This window comes from Morus notabilis, unplaced genomic scaffold (genome assembly GCF_000414095.1).
Source record: "Morus notabilis unplaced genomic scaffold, ASM41409v2 Scaffold757, whole genome shotgun sequence".
NCBI lineage: Eukaryota > Viridiplantae > Streptophyta > Magnoliopsida > Rosales > Moraceae > Morus > Morus notabilis.
This window is the reverse complement of record NW_010363107.1, coordinates 34,851-53,466: the sequence shown is the minus strand read 5'-3', so window position 1 is coordinate 53,466 and position 18,616 is coordinate 34,851. Positions and strand designations below refer to the sequence as shown.

Genomic DNA, 18,616 nt, shown 5'->3' with positions numbered 1-18,616 from the left:
TATGTAACCAACGTGAGTAATGGCATTAAACATAAACTACATAGGCATTCCTTACATGTGAAGTATGTAGCCAACATGAGTCACCAACGTGAGTCACCAACAAATGTAACAACGGCAAGTGTTTTGTCTGCATGTGAAGCCTATGCCACCCTTACGTAATAATCATTTCACTTCTTTCTTTTTTTTAACATACTTAGAAATAATCTTATATATATATATATATATACTATAACTTGGTTCAACCTGCTTTTCTGGACTGTCGAGTATCCTGGATCAAACTTCTCATGTTCAACCCAATTCTCTTGGGTATCTCATTAGTCAATTTCTTTTTCTAAAATTATCATTTTAATTAATTTAGAATTGCCCAAAATGCGTACCCTTGCGGTACTTATTTTTTTAGCAGTTTTCCGCTTAAACTGACTCGAGAAAATTCTGTTTCAGGAACTTTTACTATTTTCCTTACTTCTAATATTTCTACTCTTTTTTTTAGTTGGTCATTTGGTCACATACCAAATATTTTAGTTTTTCATAACTAAAATATACCCGCTAAAATTTCTAACTTTTAATTGATATTTCACTATTCATAACTGATATTTATGAATATTTTTTGTAAAAATATTCGTATTATAACTTTACACTTTTCGGAAGATTTTACCCCGTACATAAAGTTTCTACATAACATTTTCTTGTTTACATCAATATTTCTACAACAATCTGTTCCGGAAAAGATTTCGGTCAAATACTAGCTGTCCGGATTAGACCTAAATTTTTCCCGGCCATTACAAATTATGTGCGGAAAAGTTAAAATAATCAACTTCCCGTAAAATTATTAGAAAAATCTATACTAATCAGCCAATATATCTAAAATAATGTGTATTTATTTTTTTATTTACTTGCTTTGTAATTATTCATCAATGATTATTATAATGGTTTTCGATAATTAAAATGGTTATTCGTAGTTGTAAGCTAGTTAATTTGTAATTGTTATATTGTTGTGCGCATATAATGCATGTTAATTTGTAGTGTTTGTGGAAAGGAAGAAAAAGATCATTTAAAAAAAAAGGAAGAAAAAGATGGCTTGTTAATTTTCAGTACTCTCTAGAGCATGCCGTGCTAGAAATGAAATTAAAATATGTTCATGTTTTCAGCCCAAAAAAAAAAACAAAGAAGAATTCGTCATTAATTGAAATTTGAGTTCTGGAAATTCCATAAGGGACAGTAGATTCAAAAGACAACACATACCAACAAAGTATGGTTTAAAACCAAGAACATCGTTTTCCATGAGTCGTAGTATTTTTTTTTTTTTTCCCTAAGAATCATGAGACGTATAGTCTAAAAACAAGAACATCGTTTTCCATATTGTATATACACGGAAAATGAAGCATCATACTTTTTATTCATGTTAAATTGAAAGGCATAAGGCTATAATCTCTAATGCTGCCCAATTTTGTTCCGTGGTGTTAGTTTTTTATTCTAATTTTCTTTCGGTGCTTTCTGATGCAGGTTGGTATGCGCTTCTGTTGGAATCATTTGGGATGTAATATGATTCTACATTTTGGATTTTTCTTTGGAATTTCATACTATTTCTAAACAAAAATTGTGATCACATCATGCTTGTTATTATAGGAAATTCCAACACTACTCTCGAGCCTATAAATACCAACACTAGAAATTAATCACATATCCACCATCCAAAAAAAAAAAAAAACCCTTGAAAACTCAATCAATTCCATATTCTTGTGGCCATACAAACACAATGGGTGTTTTCACTTTTGAGATTGAGACCCCCTCAACTATCCCGCCGGCAAGACTTTTCAAGGCCTTAGCTCTCGATGTCGACAATCTCGTTCCCAAGATTGCACCCCAAGCGGTCAAGTCCGCCGAGGTTTTGGAGGGAAACGGAGGACCCGGAACCATCAAGAAGATTACCTTTGGTGAAGGCAGCCAATTCAAGTATGTGAAGCACCAAGTTGGTGAGATTGATGCTGAAAACTTCACGTATAGTTACTCCATTATTGAAGGTGATGCTTTGGGTGATGTCGTTGAGAAGGTCTCTTATGAGACCAAGTTGGTGGCGTCCGCAAACGGCGGATCCATTGTGAAGAGCATCAGCAAGTACTACACCAAGGGGGACTATGAGATCAAGGAAGAGGAAGTTGAGGAAGGCAAAGAAAAGGCCGCCGGTTTGTTCAAGCTCATCGAAGGCTACCTCTTGGCCAACCCTAATGCCTACAACTAAAGTTTCATGCCTTTAGTCATCATAGCATGATAAACACAGTCTTTCTCTACATCTAGTTCAATTTTACGTTCTATTTCTTTTTCATAACGGATTGAACCCCGTCCTCTCAATCCAAGGCCTTATCTCACTCTGCCTCATATCATTTGAGTCAAATGATATGAATGGGCGGCTTTGTCGTATGTTGTTTTACGACAACATATCTAGTTCAGTTTTACGTGCTGTTTTTTTTTTTTTATAACGGATTGAACCCCGTCCTCTCAAACCTAAGTCTTTTCTCAGTCTGCCTCATATCATTTGATTCAAACGCTACGAATTAGCCGCTTTGTCGTATGTTGCTTTTTCTTTTTCATTTTGCTCCTTCTTTTTGGTGTGCAATTTGCTACTAAATAAGGGGTTATATGATGTTATGTTGGCTTGAACCGTAAATGTTGCTTTTGGTTTCAATTTAGATAAATAAAAGGCAAACCCTATTTGATGATACCTCAGAAAAATTTGTACGTAGATCAGTTTTATGACTTTAGAAAGGGATTGGTGTGAAAAATCGTAACGCAAGTATACGCTATCGCAATCAAGTAATATAATAGTGAATAAAAATATCGTCCCACGATTATTGTTGTTTACTAATTACCGAAATTATATTAACTCCAGTTTTAATTGAATAATCGAAAAGAGATTTTATAAAATTAAATAAAGTAAAAACTAAAACAATAAAATAAATAAAACAATGTCAATTAGTGGAATAAAATTCAATAGATTAAGACTCTAGGGTTTCCAATTTCACCAAAATTAATCATGTTCAAATTCTCATAATTCAAGAAAATTAACATTCAATCCTATACTGACAGTAATTTCTCTAAAGCAATTATTATTCTTTCTCAAGTAACAATAACTTTAATCCACCAAGCAAACTCTACATCTCTGTCAGACTTCTAAACCTGTTGAAAATCATTAAGTGCAAGAAATTCAAAAGAACTGCACAAGCATCATAGATATCTCTATCCTATGAACAACTCACGGTATTTCAATTAAGAGCTTATTTTATTATCACTTCTCAGTCTCAAATCAAATACAAAATCATGTAATAGTTGGCCAAACAATCACAAGCATTACAAAAAAATTGAAATACTCAGCATATATGAATTAAACATCAATTACTTAAAAATAAGATTGAGAATCTGAACATTCATAATCCGGCTACATCGTAGCCCTAGAAAAAGGAATTAGTTCATCTCTAAACAAAATAAATTCCTAAACAAGTCTTAATCATTGGAAAGGAAAGAAAAGAACTAGTTTGGAATTGAATTGAAGCGTCTCCGTCTCCGGATTTGACTTGTTCTTCTTCTCCGTACCCAATTCTCCTTTTCTTCTCTTGAATCTTCTCCCAAAAGCCAGCCGTCACTCTCCAGTCTAAAAAGTCCCTTCTAATTGCCCTAGAATCATCTATTTATATGTTTCGAAGTATTAGGGTCAAAACGGGTAAGTTTTCTCGCGATTAGCCTTCAAAACGCTTCTTTTCTTACGTTGTAGCACCGCGGCGCTGAGTTCCTAGCGTTGCGGCGCTATTGTGTAAAAATCATGGGCGCTGCGGCGCTGTCATGGGCGCCAAAGCGCTGCCCATTCTGCCCCACTGCACTAATTCCATCGGATTTCAATGCCAAGGCGCTACAGACTGGCGCCAAAGTGCCACCCATTCTACCCACTGCGTTGATTCTGTAAAACTCAGCGCCAAGGCACTACAGATTGGCGCCTAAGCGCTATGTTTGCTATCTTTTTCCACCGAAATTTGTCCAAAACCTTCCAAATCATAGACTTTCACCTAACCTTCAAACAAAGAACGAAAACACACATAAAAACTAACAAAAACCTCGAAAACCAACTAGATATTAAGTGTAAAACAATACTAAATGAGCGAGTAAAAACTCACTCATCAAATACCCCCAAACTTAATATTTTGCTAGTCCTCGAGCAAACAAAAATGAAAGAAAGAAAACTAAAAAAAATGAAAACATGAATAATACAAAACGTAAATAAATGAAACCTTGCTTGAGTATTGATTCGGCGTTGTTTCACAAAAAAAAAATGCCTCAGAGGTCTCACATAAGTTATAGCTCAAGAAAGACTTTAAACTTTTTGAAAGTTTAGAATTTCAACTCAAATGCTAATCTCACGCCCACCTAAGACTCTTTATGTGTGTGTGTGTGAATTATCAATTACACATACCCAAATGCAACTCAGATGAGTTTATGCAATTAAATGAATCAAGGTAGATCTCTGATTTTTTGAACTCCATAGGCTTGCTTTTCTTATCACTCTCCACTAATGTCGGTCAACAAACCACCAAGGATCAATAGGACTTCATTAAGCTTGAATTGAATGGCTATGGATTAAGGTAGGATAAAAGGATATCAATAAGGCTCTAAATTCCCTAAACAAATCAATTACTCTAGGATCCTCTTGTAGAACTTCTAACTTAATATCCCAAATACATCCGCCATTTGCCATCAACATTCTTGTCTCCACTCTTTATTTCTTTCTCTCTCTTTTTTCGGATTAATAATAAAAAATACAGAATTTCATTTGGAGACATCAAACAAATTATAGAAAATATCAATACACCTCCCAATTCCAAACACAACTCAATGTGCATCCTAGAATAATCAACAAGCTTAAGGGAAAGGGTGAATGATAGGATTTATTTAAAAGCTAAGCTAATAATGTGGATGACAAAGAAAAGTTTAATCAGGCTCAACGAGGTGACTAGGGATATTATTATAACAGGGTAAGCTCAAACGGTTCAAACGATCCAAAAATGACCTAAATCATTTCCTTAGTGATAAATTGCCTGGGATTTCACCTCGAGTGATAATCAAACAAGTTCTAGAGTCCAGTGAGATCTTAAGAAACATGAAAATCACATAAACTTTCTCTAAGTTCACAAAATGGCCAAGTGCTCTTAGTTATGCGCTCAACAATGCAAGCAAATCATAAGTAGAGTAAAACCAACAAACAAGTCAAGCACACAAACAATCAAATTATTCATTGTCTCCCAGAAGCCATAGTTAAGTTCAATCGTTGTCTCATCATTGGCCGGGGTGAAACAAGCCGAACCAAAGCACAAGTTTTTTTTTATATAAATTGAATTAAACGACAAAAAATGAGATAGTTAACTCCCCCAAACTTGAAACTGACATTGTCCTCAATGAAAAAGAAAAACAAGAGTTAAAGGACTTCCCTGAGGAGTTGTCAATCATTGTCTTCATTGTCATCAGGAGGAAGTGCAGAACGTGCGGGGGTAGGATGGTGGCGTCTGGCTGGTGTGTATGGCGGTAGAGTCGGAGGTTGAGGAAAGATAATTCTATCAGGTCCAGAAGTAAGTGCACAATTGGAACACATTTCCCCCAAACTTGTAGTGAACTGTGCCAGGTAGTCAAATTGCACATCTTGTCTTGCAGCAATTTGATCTTGATTATATTGAATTTGGCCCAAATGTTGATCAACTATCTCCCGCCATTGTTGTTGTTCGTGCGCCATAAGTTGTAATTGGTCTACGCAATGCCTCAGCTCATTCAGTTCTGTTGAGGAATTATTCAGTTGTCCAGAAGAACTAGGGCCAGGTAGTGGTGCAGTTGGAGCTATAGTGGGCCTTTGATCATTAGACTTGTAGCTCTCCATTTTCTTCCGAGTTATGACTGACTTTGGGTGTTGAATTTCTTCATCTGAGGTCGTTGGAATTCCTACTTGATGACACAAATCATAAATCAATGATGGATGTCCAAGTCCCCCTGTCATTTTTCCTTGGATTGTATCAAGAATGGACTTCTCAATGATCTTCCCCACATCTATGCTAAAGTCCATGAAAATAGCATAATTCAAATCACACGCTCCTTTGTCACCTCAGAAATATTATTGCTCGGAAGCAATTTGGCAGATATAAAATAATGCCATGCCTTTGCCTCATGGGCTAGCTCGGATGAAAAGAAGTTAATAACATCTATGGTAGATTTCTTCCAGCTTACACGAGAACTTGTCAAGTACCGAATAATCTCTTCCGTGTCGGGTTCCTGTCGATATTGAGTGTACTCAGCATCCTTTATATCGGGCAGTTTATAATACATGTTGATAGTCTTACTATCGAAGGACACCCATTTACCGTGGACATATACTTTCTTGTTTTTATGTTCCTTGGTATTGGCATAGAATTCTCGAACCACTGGAACTAGTGCTGTCTTTGGTTGCTTTACAAACTCTTGCCAATTTTGGCCCTTGATGTGCTCATTCATAAGCGTACTGGGGTAGTTAATCCCTCTCTCTGGAACACAATTTTTTTTTTTACCATAGATTGTTTATACCTCTCTGATGCTTCAAAGCTTATAAATTTGACTTTATCAAATTTTTCCTTCTTAGAAGATGAAGCTTCCGGAGTTGAAGTGCACAGACGTTTGGAAGCCATGAAAATTGAGCAACGTATATGCCAACCGAGAACCACGTCCAAACTAACATCCCTTTTTCGAAGCAACACCCAAAAAACACTCTCCCCTAGACTTGCTGAATTCCCTTAATCATGGCATGTATTGTTCTAGAACCACCCTTTTCAGATACACTAAAAACGTCCTCTCAGGACTTGTGACAAACAGCTAGCGTGCAGGATAGCAAAACTCATGTTTCTTATGCTAAAACATCTCACTTCCCCCGAATTTTTCAACACTCACAGAGAATACCCTTATTCCATATCAATTCAACATGCAAGTCTCAAAACAACACAATGGGAATCAAAACTAACCTTTCTTCGGATGGAGGACCACCACGGTATTCAAGACCCCACGGTTGGTGCTTGTCCCAGCTCTTGCAGTTCTTGGATTCAATGAGAATGGATTAAAGTGAGATCAGCTAGAGGCGGATTGAGAATGTTTGCAAGAAATTTTCAGAGTGAAGGTGGATTTTGGGGACGGTTGTGTGTGTTTTGGCATGAGTTTTGGAAGAACTATGAAGAAGAATGAGTGTATGGGCATGTTTTATGCCTGCCATCCCGAACTGGCGCTGCGGCGCTACTTTTCAGCGCTGCGACGCTACCTTCTGCTGATTGTCATTTTTTTTTTAGGTAGCGCCAAGGCGCTACGTGCTCCGTCACTTTTGCCTGAAACACTCTATTTTGAGCGCCAAAGCACTCAGATGGGCGCCAAAACACCACTGCTGCTGCCAAATTTGTGTTTTCATGCCATCTTGAGCTTCATTTCAATTGTAAATCCTTATAGCAACCCTCAAACTTGTTTATTAACTTATCAATTAATTTAAAACACAATAAGTAAACTAAAATAAACTAATAAAAATAATGATAATAAATAAAAGATGTTAGAAGGCTCGGGTTGCCTCCCGAGAAGCGCTTGGTTTAACGTCATCAGCCCGACGTCTTGCTTCTTATGGTGAGTTCAGGAGAATGTTGGTCTTCTTTTGATCAAAGCCACCATTAATATATTGCTTCAAACGTTGTCCGTTGACCTTGAACGTTCCCTTTGCATTATGAGTGACTTCAACTGCTCCATAGGGAAATACTCTCACCACGGTAAATGGCCCTGACCATCTGGACTTGAGCTTTCCTGGAAATAAGCGCAACCTTAAATTATATAGCAACAATTGTTGGCCCGGCTTGAACTCTCTTCTTGAAATGTGCTTGTCATGCCAAGCCTTTGTTCGCTCCTTGTAAATCTTAGCATTCTCATGTGCATCATTTCGGAACTCCTCCATCTCGTTAATCTGCAGAAGTCTCTTTTCACTGGCCGTTTGCATGTCCAGATTCAACTGCTTCATGGCTCAATATGCTTTATGCTCCAATTCGACTAGAAGGTGACATGCTTTTCCATAAACTAACCTATATGGAGACATCCCTATTGGCATTTTGAATGTCGTCTGATAAGCCCAAAGTGCGTCATCAAGCTTCCTTGCCTAATCCTTCCTGGATCTTTGAACAGTATTCTCTAAAATTAGGTTCACCTCTCTATTTGATATCTCAGCTTAGCCATTCGTTTGAGGGTGATATGCTAGCGTAGTTCGATGTTTGACTCCATATTTTGCCAGTAGAGTTTCAAATAGTTTGTTACATAAGTGAGATCCCTCATCACTAATTACAGCCCTTGGAGTCCCGAATCGAGTGAAAATATTTTTCTGGAGAAAATTTAGCACCACCTTGCCATCATTTGTTGGAGTTGCCGATGCCTCCACCCATTTGGAAACATAATCCACTGCTAAAAGGATATACTTGTTGTTATAAGATGAAGGAAACGGGCCCATAAAGTCAATTCCCCATACGTCGAATAACTCCACTTCTAGAATAGTTTGCAGTGGCATTTCATTCCTCCTATAAATATTCCCCGTTCTTTTGCATCTATCGCACGCAGTCACGAAAGCATAAGCATCCTTGAACAAGCTTGGCCAATAGAATCCCAATTGGAGAACTTTAGCGGCAGTTAGATTTCCCCCAAAATGGCCTCCGCACTGAAGTGTATGGCAATGCCTTAGGATATCCTCAATCTCTTCTTCCGGGACACATCTCTGAATAATTTGATCTGCGCAATGTTTGTAAAGCACCGGTTCCTCCTAATAATAATGCTTGACATTGGAGAAGAACTTCTTCTTTTGTTGATAAGAAAATTCCGGAGGTACAATTTTGGCTGCAAGGTAGTTCACAATATCGGCATACCAAGGAAGCAGCTTTGTAGAGGAAATAGTGAATAGTTGCTCATCAGGAAATTTATCATCAATTGGAGGCTTTTTCACTTCTTCTTCCTTCGGTAATTCAAGTCTAAAGAGGAGATCTGCCACGAGATTTTCTGTTCCTTTTTTATCTCTTATCTCCAGGTCAAATTCTTGTAATAACAGCACCCAACGGATGAGTCTCGGTTTAGCATTCTTCTTGGTCATAAGGTATTTAATTGCAGAATGATCTGTGAAAACAATTACCTTATTGCCAATTAAGTAAGGTCGAAACTTGTCGAAGGCGAACACAATTGCCAATAACTCCTTCTCTATGGTTGCATAATTAAGTTGAGCATCATTGAGAGTGCAACTGGTGTAGTAAATAGCATGAAACATCTTATTCTTGTGTTGCCCAAGAACAGCCCCTACCGCATAATCACTCGCATCGCACATCAATTCAAATGGCAACTCCCAATCTGGAGTTACAACAATAGGTGTTGACACAAGTTTCTCTTTGAGAGTAGAGAATGCTTGTTGACACTCTTCACTGAAAACAAAAGAAGTGCCTTGCACCAGGAGACTTGAGAGTGGCTTGGAGATCTTAGAAAAGTCCTTGATAAATCTTCTATAGAAGCCCGCGTGACCCAAAAAACTCCTTACCCCTTTTACTGATGTTGGTGGCGGTAACTTTTCTATTGTCTCGATCTTAGCTCGATCAACCTCAATGCCTTTGGAAGAAATCCGGTGGCCTAAAACAATGCCTTCACGCACCATAAAATGACATTTCTCCCAATTTAAAACTAAGTTAGTTTCTTCACATCGGATTAGCGCCTGTTTAAGATTGTCAAGGCAATCATCAAATGAATTTCCAACGACAGAAAAGTCATCCATAAATACCTCAATTATCCGCTCCACCATGTCTGAGAAAATAGCCATCATACACCTTTGAAAAGTGTCAGGGGCGTTGCATAATCCAAACGGCATTCTTCGAAAAGCAAAAGTGCCATAGAGATGTAAATGTAGTCTTCTCTTGGTCCTCTGGTGCTATGGCTATTTGATTGTATCCGGAATAGCCGTTTAGAAAATAGTAGTACTCATGGCCCGCTAACCGATCTAGCATCTTATTAATAAAAGGTAAAGGAAAATGATCCTTTCGTGTGACTTTATTTAACTTCTTGTAATCAATGTAGATTCACCATCCTGTAACAGTTCTTGTAGGGATAAGCTCGTTATTTTCATTCTTCACTACCGTCATTTCTCCTTTTTTGGGCACTACTTGCACTGGACTCACCCATGAGCTATCTGAGATTGGGTAAATCACTCCTGCATCTAACCATTTTAACACTTCTTTTCTCACCACCCCTTTCATGGTTGGATTAAGTCTTCGTTGTGCTTCCACGGATGGTTTGATGTTGTCTTCCAACAGAATGCGATGCATACACATAGATGGGTGAATTCCCTTAATATATGCGAAAGACCACCCAATTGTAGACTTGTGGTCCCTCAGCTCTCTTAATAACTTATCTTCTTCTTCAAGAGAGAGTGCCGAGGAAATGATTACCAGTAAAGTTGATGATTCACCAAGATATGCATAACAGAGATGTGCCGGTAATGGTTTTAGTTCGAGATTTGGCGGCTTTTCAATTGATGGCATGAATCATTTTACAATAAGCTAGCCTCTAAGTGATCTGATTAACCCACATGGTTAGACACTATAGCTTCGACTTCATCGATCCAAAAGCAACTATCACTTGCTTCTGGATATTTTATAGCATTGAAGACATAGATCACGAGGGAGGGAAGCAATGATCCCAATTACACCACTGGCAGAACCAAAAGTGACAGTTGGAATCCGACACGCATCAGAATATGGCACCAGGGAGCCATGTTGGAACTTGTTGATAAATTCTCCAAGGTGATACTCGCCAACCACGTCAAGTTTGCGCATTGTATAAACACCTTCATTGTTTTGTAAACTGGTGATATTGGAGTTGTTTGCAGCAGCAAGGAAAGTGTAATCATCAAGAATCTCAACGGATGATAACATTGAACAAGTGAACAATGCATTTAGGGCCGGCAATATGGGTCACGACACGACAACACGACTCGAAAACGACACGAATTTCGCAGGTTAGAGTTGAGAAAAAAGAGGGTCGGGTCAGAATTGGGTCGACTTGAAATTGACACGAAAAACACGTGTCAATTTCGAGTTGGACCCGCCTAACCCGAATATGACACGAAACTCGTAAAAAATTAAAAAATACATATATTTTTCTTTACATATTTTTTATTTTATTATGAACTTATGATATCATGATAGTTACACTCAAAATCTTATATTATTATTTGCTTAATTTCAATAGATGTTATTGTATTTTAGTGTGTAATGAATTTTAAGTTATTTCTAATATGTAAAAAAACTAAATAAAAATATATAATTTTCGTATCAATTTCGGGTTCACGGGTCAATTTTATGTCACGGGTTATTTTCGTGTCGTGTCGTGTCAACCCGTAAAGTAGTCGGGTCGTGTTTATGTTGTGGTTTATAAAAAATTTCGTGTCACGGGTCGTATTCAGGTTAACTACAAACTTAAAAAGAAACGATCAAAATACGACACGAACACGACACTTGACACACCACTAAATGCATTCCATTGAGCACATACAAGGCATTAATAAAAATACCCACTTCTCTTGGTACAAGGAGAAACATGAACATTATGCTCACAATCATTATCACCTCTACCCAAGATTCTAGTGTTCGAATTATTCCACAAAAGAAAACAGACTAGTGAATAAAATTTGGAAATATATGCAGGGGCATATTATTACCTTGTAAGTCAAGGAGTAGATTCGTTGAAACACCCCGCCCTCGCCAACAACAATGACGGAACCACGAGTCTGAACACAGTAGACAGGCGTATATACTGCGAAATTCCTACTCTCAAGATGTCCACATTCAAATTGCAACTCCCATGAACTAGATCATCTCGAATCATCCACTTATATAACTCTATCTTTTCATTAATAGCAGCAAAGTAATTTGCCATTGAAAATCATTTAAACAGTAAACAGCCCCTTCAGTTTCCTTCTCAGCTATGAGCTGTAACTTTTTATCTTCCACCGTCAACACCAGGATTCGGCCCTATGAAAATTAATGAATAAACATAAGACTTAGTATCTTCAATAAAATAATATATATATATATATATATAGACATATGCATATATATGTACACACACACATAGGGTCAAAGGCAAGAGAAGGGGAAAAAAAAAAGCATCTTTTGTTGTAGCTTTTCTTCAATTTCTTTCGTGTCTAGGGACCACCATGAAGATGCTTCATCAAAGACTACATCTCGTGTGATGTGTAACATCTTCCACTTGTAGGATCGCAACACTTCCACCCTTTCTCTGGCTGTCGTATCCCACAAAAATACATCTGATTGCTTTCTTGTCAAACTTGCTACCTAAATGGTTAGGAACAAATACATAGCAAACACAGCCGAATACTCGAAAGTAGCTAACTGTAGGTTTCATGTTCCACTTCTCCTGCAGCTATTGCTTTGAATTCTTGAAACTTTGAGAAAGTTTCAGATTTTTCTTTCATAAAGAAATTAAACCCACACATATCTGGAGAAGTCATCAATAAACGTCACCATATACCTCAAATTCAACTTTTTTATTATAGTGTTTTATATCACATAAACGACATAATTTTAGTTAAACAAACAAAAAAACGTTTTGCTTATATAACCTGTTTTTCCATCATAAATTTATATTAAATTTCGTAGTTTGACTAAAATGTTGTTATTGCTAACTTTATAGCATAAAACTTTTAAATGAGTAACTATTTAAGTGGATAAGAAATGGTGTCTTTATTCCACACTTCATGACTTGGAAATTTTAAAACTATATAACCACTTAAATTAAAGATGGAGTTTAAAAGTAGTCATTTTGTGTAAGGCACAATGGAGGAAATAACATATTTAGGGGGATAGAAAATAATAGCACGATTTTTAGCTGATTAAAAATTAATAGCATATTCTTTATAAAATTACTAAAATATCCCGCCCTCTCTCTCTCTTTATGGCACTATCATTGTGGAGCTTCATCTTTATCTCACGAGAAAGATCACGACAAAGTCTGCTTGAAGAATCGCGACATCAAGATGAGCAAAACCCTTACCAACGATCGTCGCAAGGCCGATCATTGCAAGTAGATCACGAAACGCATATCCAAATTATCTATGAGGTTTCCAAATTCCAACAATCAACACAAACACTGACATCATCGCGGGTTTCACAATTTTGACAACACGATGATTCTACCTTCGCAATTCTCATGGCTTTGTCTTCTCCTGCACTGATTGCTGGATTGTCGTCCTCTTCGTCCGCTTCGCCAGCACCAACACACTGATTGTCTTCTTCAATGACGACAACGATGACGAAAGGCACGAGATCTGCACGGTGATACCCTTTAAAATAATAGCACCATTAAAGATTTTTAAGGGCTTGTTCTTTTGGAATTTAACTTGAATATAATTCTTGAGTTAAATTTGAGTTATAATTTGAATTGAACTTGTAACTTGAGTTTGTGTTTAGTTGTGTACATTTAAGTTATAGTTTGAGATAAAAATCTTTTTGAGTTTATGTTTGAGTGAGTCAAAACTTGAATTTGTATTTAGATAGTATTTTAATAAAAACTCAATGCTGATGAAAAATTTTAATATGGTATATGGGTCGGGTTTTATTTATCTTTTCGTCATCAACGCATAGAAAAAAAAATCATCTTAATCAGAATTAAAACGAAAAAGTTATAGCATTTTTAAGAATAGAAAAAATATTGTTCATTAATTTGAGTTCGAGTTTCTGAACTCGAGTTGAAGAGGAAACTTGAACTCGAGTTTTATTCATAAACTCGAGTTTGAACTCGAGTTTAAACTTGAGTTTAAACTTAAAAGAACATGAACTCAAATAAAGTTGTAACTCGAGTTGCCTTTTTTTGAATTTTTCACTCAAAAGAACAAGCCCTAAATCTTAACATTAACATATTAAATTTTACCCTTTTAAAGTAAGTAATTTGATAAATTATTATTGATAATTTACCAGATATCGCAGTTGGTGGGTCTGTTAGTCGTCAGCGGGCGTAATTTAATATATTACTGTTTAAAATTAATAAATTATTATCTATAATTTAACATATTATTAACTTATCACAACAAAAAAACAAAAAAACAAAAAAAAAACTCTATAAAATATGTTCAAGGGTCAATTTTTATAATTTGAATGGTCCGTTTAGTTCGTTGATTCGAATTTTTAATTTAAGTTGAGATATGATTTTATGTGAGAGTTTTTTAGTATAATAAAAAAGTTAGATATGACTGTTTTTGATAATTTTTTATTGTAATAAAATTCAAATTTTAAACTTAAATCCGTAAAATAAACGGAACCGAAGACTAAGATGATTAGAAAAAATATAAAATAAAACAATAAAAAATAATTAAAAAATCAATGATGAAGGCCCAATCAGTTCATCCCACCAACCACGTCATCCCTGGAGAAGAAGCTTCCTAGAATAACGAATTCTAGAAGGGCCTCGCAAACCACGTCATTTGGGAAAACAACCCCCAAGGACAAAACCGTCAAGTCGATAAAAATTATCAAACTTTAAATATTAATTAAGAAAACGAATCAGTAAAATAATTGGAGTTATCTAGAAAAATCCAAAGCCAAGCGCCCAAGCCCAAGCCAATAATTCTGTTCTCTCACGTAGCGACCCTTCTGCTTTTTCCTCAAAACCAAATTTAAAAAAGTAAAATTAAAATAAAAAATAAATCTCTTCTCTTCCTCATATTACGCCACTCATTTCAAATTTCCTATTTTTTTTATTATCCGATCCTAATTAAACACGACAAACAAATTATTAAAAAAATAAATAAATACCTCTCGTCTCCAAGAAAAATACTTTGCGAGCGAATTGAAGAAGTTGAACCCTAGAGAAAACTGTAACCAGTACCGCCACAGTGAGCTTGGCAAGCGATACGACGCCGTATTTACGCGTTTGGAAAATGTCTGGTTCCGGAGGAGGAGGCGTTTCGTTCGCCAGGGCTCGCGGAGAGAACCGATTCTACAACCCGCCGGCGATACGACAACGACAACAACAACTTGAGGAGCAAAAACGACAGCAGCGGCAGAATTCGGCGGCTGCCGCGGCGGAGTCGAAGGTCTCGCCGGCTTCTTCTGCGGAGTCCGATAAGAGAACGGCAACGGCGGCGGCGGAAGACTGTGCGTCGTCTTTTTGCTCGGTCTCGGCTCGCGGAGACGGGAGTAATTTGGATCGGTTCTTGGAGTACACCACACCTCTGGTTTCGGCTCAGTATTTCCCTAAGGTAATTGAAAAGGTTTGAAATTTTTCTGTAGAAAATCGTTTTCTTTTTTTAATTTGTGTTGTGTTTAAGGTTTAGGCCTTTGTTTGGTTGCGTTTTGGGGTATATAAATTGAGTAATGTATGCTGTGGATTTTTTGGATAATTGAATTTCATTATTATATTGAGAAGAACGAAAAAAGTTTCGTCAGATGAGGAGGCAATAGTTTTATTTGGTTTTTCGGATAATGGAAATGCAACAATTAGGTTGCGGAGAAGATTATGTATTGGAAGAAAAATAGGAAATTCATAATTAGAAAGTTTTGTTCTTTATTTATTCCTTCTATAAATTAGGCGCCAGATAATCTTGAACATAAACTGGGTCTACGCAATCCTTAGGTAAATTCTTGATCTTTTGAAGATAAGTTGAGAGGAATATATCAAAGAAATTACTTCTGTTTCTTTATTTGAGTTATTTTCTGCTTGTTTATAAATAATCATAGAAGTGGTTCTTATTTGGTGCGAATTTGCGAATTCGATAGACTAGCGTGAGACAATGGAGAACTCGGGAGCCAGAGCTACATCCTTATTTTGTTCTTGGAGATTTGTGGGAGTCCTTTAAAGAATGGAGCGCATACGGGGCCGGCGTGCCATTTTTGTTGAACAGGAGTGACTCAGTCATGCAGTACTATGTGCCTTATTTGTCCGGCATCCAGCTCTATGTAGACCCATCAAAGCCCTTCCCTACGCTAAGGTGAGCAATATCTAATTGCGGTTGTATATGAGCCCTTAGGAAAAAGGATAGCTGCAAATTTTCTTTAATTATTCCTGGTTTGATGTTAAATGGCATTTGTATTTTGGTAAAGGGTGGGCTTGTGTAGCATTGTTGGGAAAGTCTATCGAGTGACTTTTAATTTCTTTAGTGAAGCAGATGAAACCTGTTTTTTTATTTCCTCATAAAATTCTAAACTAATGTTCTGGATTTTTTCACACATAATTTATGGTTTCCACTGTGATCTCCACTATGATCTCTTAGTTGACATCCCTTTGCAAGAATTTTAGATGCTCTGGGTCGATCTTTAAATTGATGAGATAGAGACAAAGCTCGGAAGAAACGGACAAATCCTTTATGATTGATCTTTTTTAATCATGTACTGATTGTGTTTAACTTTGAAATGTATAACAAGACTTGGCATGGAGTGGCCTATTTAGATCAAAGCTTTTGGTGAAGGTGGCCTGTTGAGAGATGGCTTTCACACCCCTTTTGTCTGCATCTTGTTACAGGAAGCCTGGAGATGAGAGTGATGCCGAGTCATCTAGAGAAACAACTAGTGATGGCAGCAGTGAGTATGGGGCAGAAAAAGGATTTAACAATGCTGTCCATGGTGCTTGGAGCCGTAATAACACTACTGAGCCTAATATCTATGGTTGGAAAGGAGTATCAAGTAAAAGTAAACCCTCCATGGGTTCCTCAAGTGATGAAAGCGAGACATGCAATCCTCCAGGTCGTCTTGTGTTTGAATATTTAGAGAGGGATCCACCATATAGCCGTGAACCTTTAGCTGATAAGGCAAGTGTAGCGTCGTCTTTGGCACTATGGTTATAGTCTTCTCAAGAACTTTATTGTGGTTCTAACATATAATACTTAGTTTGTATTCCACAGATCTCAGTCCTTGCATCTCAATTTCCAGAACTGAGGACGTATAGGAGTTGTGATTTATTGCCCTCCAGTTGGATTTCTGTTTCATGGTATGTGCTTTATTGTTTTCCTATATGATTATTAACATTGGGGGTTGCATATGGATTAGAATTCTGAACATTTTGCTATTTTCATGTTCTATGAAGGTATCCCATATATAGAATACCTACGGGTCCGACACTACAGAATCTGGAAGCCTGCTTCTTGACCTTTCATTCCCTGTCAACACCCTTTCAAGGTATTTCTCCCTCCCTGTGAGTGTATATGTATATGTGCTTTTGTTTTTTACTGCTGGAATATTCGTTACAGGCATCTATGTTGTTTGGGGCAGGTTCAAGCACTGATTGGCTGCATTTTAAGGGTGCGAGACCTAGAGAGGTTCACCATGCTCGTTCCAAACTGTCATTACCAATCTTCGGTCTTGCCTCCTACAAGTTCAAAGTTTCCTTTTGGAATACTAATGGTGTTGATGAGTGCCAGAAATCTAATTCTTTATTGCGAGCTGCTGATAACTGGCTCAGACTATTGCAGGTTAATCACCCCGACTATAGTTTCTTCGCGTCGCATCACTTGCCCAGGAGGTGAAAACCAGAGTTTGACACTAGCTGTTTTGACTTCCTAAATGTCAATGAGTCAATAATACTGCAAAAGAAAGCAGTAGTCCCCAGCCAACTGTTCATGTTGAAGGCTAACCTTTTTATCAGTATATTTATGGATTGTCCCGCGGTATCTGTGTTTGTCAAAAATATTAATCAGAACATTTTTTATCATAGTTTTTTTTAGGGTTGTATAGGAAAAAGTGAAGGATTGGCCGAGACGATCGTTGAATAAACACTCTATTTTGGGTGTTGGGAGGATTGACATTATGTATATCAGGATTTCACTGAGATTCTTGTTCTTGATGATGATGACAACTCTGGTTACTGGCCTTTTGTAGAAAGGAGCACATCTTCTGTATGGTTTTAGCTTTTTGCGAACGGAAACACGTTCTTACTTTCTTACAATGTAACTGAGCATATTGTTGTTTTGCTGTGTGATTGTGTATCGCAGCTAAATTGAAAATAAATTGAGCTTAAATTATTGCCTAGTGGATAGGGGTGAAATGTCGGATTTTTGGTAAGTTTTGGGCTGGCCTGCAAGAATCGGGCTGAGAAAACTGTAGGCCGGAATAGGTCACTTGCTCCCAGAATCTGTACACCATTTAGTTATCTTGGGTAACCTCAGGTCGGCTGGGTTACTTTGGGTAAACTAACTCTAAATTTGCTGCTTCTTTGTTGCTTTGCCACGGGTAAACCAAGATTTGTCATGGGTAAACTCCGTAATACTACAATACATAGTAGTAAATTAATGTATTATACAATAAATACTACCATATAATCTTACAGATCAAGGAAAATGATAACCACAATTAATTGAAAAAATTAAACATAACATCGAATATTATGAGCAACGTCAATCCTATATTAAAAGTAAAACAAGAAAAAAATGAAAATGAGGGGAGAATGGGGAGAGTGTGAGAACAGAGCCTCTGCTTCTAACCTTCAACAGCAAGGGATTTTGTGAGAAGAAGAAGAAGAGGAACGACAGCAGAAGAAGAGACTAGTGAGGACTGAGAAAGTGAGA

At 37.1% G+C, this 18,616-nt stretch overlaps 3 protein-coding genes across 3 annotated transcripts; 2 read left to right on the top strand and 1 right to left on the bottom strand.

Moving 5' to 3' along the window:
- Positions 1–1,756: 1,756 nt before the first annotated feature.
- LOC112092632 (major allergen Pru av 1-like) lies at positions 1,757–2,239 on the top strand. The gene has a single exon (XM_024169214.1). It carries the CDS (start codon positions 1,757–1,759, stop codon positions 2,237–2,239), a length of 483 nt encoding a protein of 160 aa, XP_024024982.1.
- A 5,415-nt stretch (positions 2,240–7,654) lies between these two features.
- LOC112092631 lies at positions 7,655–8,044 on the bottom strand. The gene has a single exon (XM_024169213.1). The coding sequence runs from the start codon at positions 8,042–8,044 to the stop codon at positions 7,655–7,657; it is 390 nt and encodes a 129-aa protein (XP_024024981.1).
- A 6,694-nt stretch (positions 8,045–14,738) lies between these two features.
- On the top strand, positions 14,739–18,072 carry LOC21388361. The gene is made up of 6 exons (XM_024169220.1): positions 14,739–15,319; positions 15,837–16,048; positions 16,579–16,864; positions 16,958–17,043; positions 17,140–17,231; positions 17,325–18,072. The coding sequence occupies exons 1-6, from the start codon at positions 14,999–15,001 to the stop codon at positions 17,576–17,578; spliced, it is 1,251 nt and encodes a 416-aa protein (XP_024024988.1). The 5' UTR covers positions 14,739–14,998; the 3' UTR covers positions 17,579–18,072.
- The last annotated feature ends 544 nt before the right edge of the window (positions 18,073–18,616 follow it).